Source organism: Solanum tuberosum, unplaced genomic scaffold (assembly GCF_000226075.1).
Source record: "Solanum tuberosum cultivar DM 1-3 516 R44 unplaced genomic scaffold, SolTub_3.0 scf00107, whole genome shotgun sequence".
Lineage (NCBI taxonomy): Eukaryota > Viridiplantae > Streptophyta > Magnoliopsida > Solanales > Solanaceae > Solanum > Solanum tuberosum.
In genome coordinates this window covers 1,406,741-1,412,005 of record NW_006239036.1, presented here as the reverse complement: position 1 = coordinate 1,412,005, position 5,265 = coordinate 1,406,741, and the positions used below count along the sequence as shown (strand labels likewise).

Sequence of the window (5,265 nt, the reverse complement as noted above, 5' to 3'; positions counted from 1 at the left end):
TCCCTTCGAGTGCTCACAAGGCACATATACCTACCCAAAACCATTTTTAATTAGCCTATTACACTATTTATCCTCAGTATCATCAATAGCCAATCCTTCGACCACTTTCCATTTGATATAAATATTCCCAGGTCGTTATTTCCATAGTACCAAGCCAATAATTCTTGAGAAAGCATATGTATGCATGATCACAATAATAAAGAAAATTTCAGTTAGAAACTACAAGCCTTCTCAAATAATAAATTACTTTCAAAATAGTGTCCTTAGGCCGCATTTCATCAACTAAGCAGATTTCTTTTAATACAATTCCCATTGAAAAATAACTCATCAAGGTATGGTATAATAAACAAAAACAAGGAAATATTCGATGAGTACACATTTTGGTCATATAGCATCAATCATCTAAGTCCCAAATCAAAAGAAACAATGACAGTTCATCTCTACAAATACTCTAATCCCTTCATTTATCCCACTTCATAAATTGTTTTATACAATAAGTTATAACTCAGGCCAAGTCAGAAGTCGACTAAACGCGCTATGAATCCTCACTCAATCATCTTTTCCTTGAATATTCCTTTAAAAGCTCTCGATCTATCAAAATCATGTGCTACATGAGTAGATCTGTCGAACTACACTCATATTAGTATATAAAAGTGCGTAAAATATTAGGTCAAAAAGTCAATCTCAAACTCTTGAGGTCGAAAATGGAATTTTCTTTCAAAATAATTTTACCCCTAAGGTGAGGAATTCCAATTTGAAATCTTGTTAACATTAAAGGAGATTGAATTTACTCTCAAATTAGCTAAACGCGATTTCTTAATTTTATGTTTAAAATTTCATATTCAATAATCAATACAAAACATTGTTTAAATGATGAAATAAGAATAAATCAATAGGTATATACCAAGTAGGAATTTAATATCTTACTCCCACGATAAATTCTCTGAATAACATAAAAGAAAAACTCCCCAATCTAAGCTCAAAAATCTGAAATAAGAGGTCTAAGTTCGATTCGGGGATTTAATTTTGTCTGAATCTTACATGTTCTTCAAAACACAACAAGCCATCATAAATGTGAGCCGAAAACCAATTCGGATCCCCGCGAATGCAATGTCCATATACAACTTGATTTGGATATCGTCTTCCCAAGCATGAATTCTATCCTCGCCAATGTGACGGCCAATGAAATCCTTCTCCACAAACTTGACCAAGGCTTAATGAATGAAAAGAAGGAACTAGTGTGCACCAAAATTCAGTTGACAGCAGTTTGAAACTCATGAATATCTTGGATTTAACAATAGATATTCATTTGGAACCTCATGAATACAAATTGATAGTGCAAACTATCATAAAAAACATTTCGAACTTATTAGAATTATCTAATCACCATTTTGAGGTCATCTTGAATAAATGTTGATTGTCAACTGCAATCTAAAAGTAACTAAAACTTCCCCCCAAAGGTTTAAAACGCCCTTGAATGACTTGGGAACCGTGCCAACCCTCCAAATATGTCATAAATCACCCACTATACCTAGTGAAATTGTCAAAACTCAAATTCGGCCCCTCTAACCCCAAATGTTGGTTTTGCTAAAACTTCTGAAACCGTAGAGCTCCCCCGTAACGCATCTAATCACTTCAAGAATCGCTCCTCCCCTCCTAGAAAGTCTCAAACGGATAACAAAAGTTATGGGTAGGGTCAAATAGGGGAAAAGAGGGAGGAGTCACAAAACGACCTTGAGAGTCGTCGTTACAGCTAGATTAAAAAATAACAGGAATTAAGGACGAAAAAATTTGTAGTCATACAAAAAAACTTGTCCTTAATCATTTTTTGTGACAGATTAAAGATAAATTATTTTTAAAAAAAATTGTTAGCTATGAGCTATTTAGCAATGGATTAGCGGTGATGTTTGTAGCTAATTCAAAATATTTTTATACTGCTGGCGAGGAAGAGGCAAGTTTGTTATTGTTGCACCAGTGAGGATTCTGTTGCAGTTGACATGAATCTTATGGAAGTGAAAAATATATCTTTGGATCACCATGAAGGAATTTTATTGTTTTTTTACATGTTTTAAACTGTAGTTGTTTTATTGTAATTTTAAGTAGTAGAGTGAGTGTTGTATCGTACGTATTATCTTACTTAGGCAGCGAATATAAATAGCTGATCAAGAAACCGTGTGCGTCATAAAGTTTGATGAATTTAGAATTTATGTTTTGAGTTTACTTTCAATTTAATTTGTAATAGTTGTCAGCTACTACGCGTAAATTCTCGCAATAAATGCAATGCAGCCGTATACCTCATTATAAATACCATTGATACAAAAAAATAAATTTTTACGTTAAATAAATGTATATATTAAAAGAGTGCTAATAAATCTTTTATCAAAAAAAAAAGTGCTAAATCTTTATCACTTAATTGTTATTAGATTTTAAGTACATTTACAAAGAGTGTTAATTGAATCTAAAAATACATATTTAGCGGCAATTAAGCGCTATTGATGGTTAATACAAATCCAATATAATTCCCCGAACCCAACTACTACATTATATTGTGTACGTAGCTATAACTTGTTTAAGAATTGTTATATATATGTGTGTGTGTGAATCGATCTCCTCACTCCTGACCAACTAGTGGATCATTATTATTGATGTAAATGGAAGATGCCATGAAGCCAGTTCAAACACGCATTTTTAAGAGATCGGTCAAATTAGGCAGAGGTGGCGGAGGAAGCATGAGATACCGTGGTGTTCGTCGTCGTCCTTGGGGCCGATATGCAGCGGAGATTAGAGACCCTCAGACCAAAGAAAGGAAGTGGCTAGGCACTTTTGACACAGCTGAGGAAGCAGCTTGTGCCTATGATTGTGCGGCTAGAAGTATGCGTGGTGTTAAAGCAAGAACTAATTTTCTTTACCCTCCTCTTACTCATGATTTTCTAAATGTCTACACTTGTACCAAAACACATAATCAGTTTTCCCTTGAGTCAAGTCTACCAAAATCATCGAATATGTTTGTATTTCATGAAATTGATGTCAACATATCGTCCAAGTCTTCAAACATTAATAATTTGAACAACAACCCTTGTGACGAACAACTACTTCCTCTCACGGGTTATCATGAGATATCAACTACTGTCGATTCGGGCATGGAATATTTCTTTCCCATTTTGCCTTGTGATAATTCTGGCTTTCTGGAACAGGCCTTAAATGGATTCTTCCCAAAGCCATTGCAAGAAAACAAGAGCAATGTTGGTCATGACATCAAACTTTCTAATTGCCCGGAGGATTTACTTAATTCTACTTCTGAATCATCATCCGAGCCAATTCATCAACAAATCTCTGGACCCATGACTTTTCATTACTCGGACCTTCTAAATATTTTAGCAGCCAACATGAAAAATTCGTCAACAATATTGCTTTAATTAATTACATCTATATATGAATATGTCCCTCCTTGTAATTAATTATTCCTCTTACTGAACTACTCTGCTATGATTTTCCTCTGGATGTTCCAATCTCAAATCTGAGAAAGTATGTTAATGCTTTTGTTTTCATGTCTACCAAATATACTTTTCTTTATTCCTTCTTTACCATCAAACATTTACTTTTTTCTAACTAAATCTCTTTAGTAGGATTCAGAAATGAGATTAATGATGACCAATTTAATTACTTTGTTACCGCATTTTCATTCACAATTTCTTAATCACCAAAGTAACCTCTAATTTTATAAACTTCAAAAAAGTTACTCCCTCCGTTTCAAAAAGATTGATCTGGTTTGACTTGGCACGAAGTTTAAGAAATTAAAGAAGACTTTTGAATCTTGTGGTCCTAAATTAAAGTTATGTCAAATGTACAAAATTGCCCTTAATCTTGTGGTCTTAAACATGCTACGTGGAAAGCAAAAAGTAAAATGTTACCAAAAAAGGAAAGAGGTCATTTTTTTTAAACTAACTAAAAAGGAAAGGAGGTCATTCTCTGTGAAACGGAGGGAGTATTATATACTCCTCAAATCTGTTATATTTTTTATTTTAAGTAAAAACTAATAGAATGTACCAGGTTGTAAAACAAATATACTTATTTAGTAGCCGTTTGGAAATATTTTTATTCAAATTATTATATAATTTGCGAAGTTTAGGACATAAGGAACAACTTTTGTGAAGAAGCTACGGCCATTCGAGCGTGATTGAAAAGGTATGTTAAGGTGAAGCTACGTCCCTCATTTTAGCACCACTCCTGGGAAATTCCTAAAACGCCGAATGTGATATTTTGCTATTCTCTTGCTAGAAAGACCTTTAGTGAAAGAGCTGAATTATTTTCATTATTCTGTTATTTTGATATTTCACTCGTTCGGATAAATAGAGTGTTCGACATCTACACGTCATTTTATCAGTTTCCTTGATTATATGTCCGGACGTATGAATTCGTATTCTTCCTTGGGTGATGTGAATTAAAATGTCACGTGAGACCCTTACTACTTGTGATCAGCCCTCTTTTTCCACTAAGGTTATTATTAAAAAAAGTCTTTAAAGTAGCTCACGACCTTCAAAACTCTCAAATATAATTTAAATGTAAACTATTAGAACACTTGGTTTTTGAAATATTTCTTTTATAAATTATCTAGGAACCAAGTTAGGAACTAAGTAAGTCACCTTATACTTGTTATAAATATCAACAAGGTTAGGTTATCCTTCTAAAATTCGAGTTAACTTTTCAAGCATATTTGGAAGAACATATCAAGTTCCATGAGATTGTTATATGTTATATGAAAGTTATTATGAGGTTATGAGAACAAGACTACAAACAGGCCAAGATTGGCAACATGACAACAGTAACTCCTAGGTGTTATAAATCCATTACATGACATGCTATGCATTCTACTCCCGAGCTATAATCGGGAGGTATGGGGCCTATTGCCGATATTAATACGTATGAGACACAAATGGCCACAAGTTGGCGAATATGATGTCGGTTTGCTATTGGAAAGCACCACCATTGCTAACTTTTGGTTGGGTATGTTATGCATTTGTATCTATATATATATGTATTCACGACATACGATTATATGAGCATACCGTGCATATTGAAGTAGTAGGGGGCTAAAGGTCAGCCATAGAGATTATTTGGATTTCAGTTTCAGGTGGTATCTCTATTACCCTTTTACAGTAAATGTTTATGATTTTACTTTTCGCTTTACATACCAGTATATTTTTATTACTGACGTCCCTTTGCCTGGGGACGCTACCTTTTGTTTTGTGCGAGCAGGTACAGGCA

The 5,265-nt window shown here is 33.8% G+C and overlaps 1 protein-coding gene across 1 annotated transcript; it reads left to right on the top strand.

Annotated features, from left to right (window-relative positions):
- Nucleotides 1–2,651: 2,651 nt before the first annotated feature.
- LOC102581975 (ethylene-responsive transcription factor ESR2-like) lies at nt 2,652–3,416 on the top strand. Its single transcript, XM_006349597.2, has one exon. The coding sequence runs from the start codon at nt 2,652–2,654 to the stop codon at nt 3,414–3,416; it is 765 nt and encodes a 254-aa protein (XP_006349659.1).
- The last annotated feature ends 1,849 nt before the right edge of the window (nt 3,417–5,265 follow it).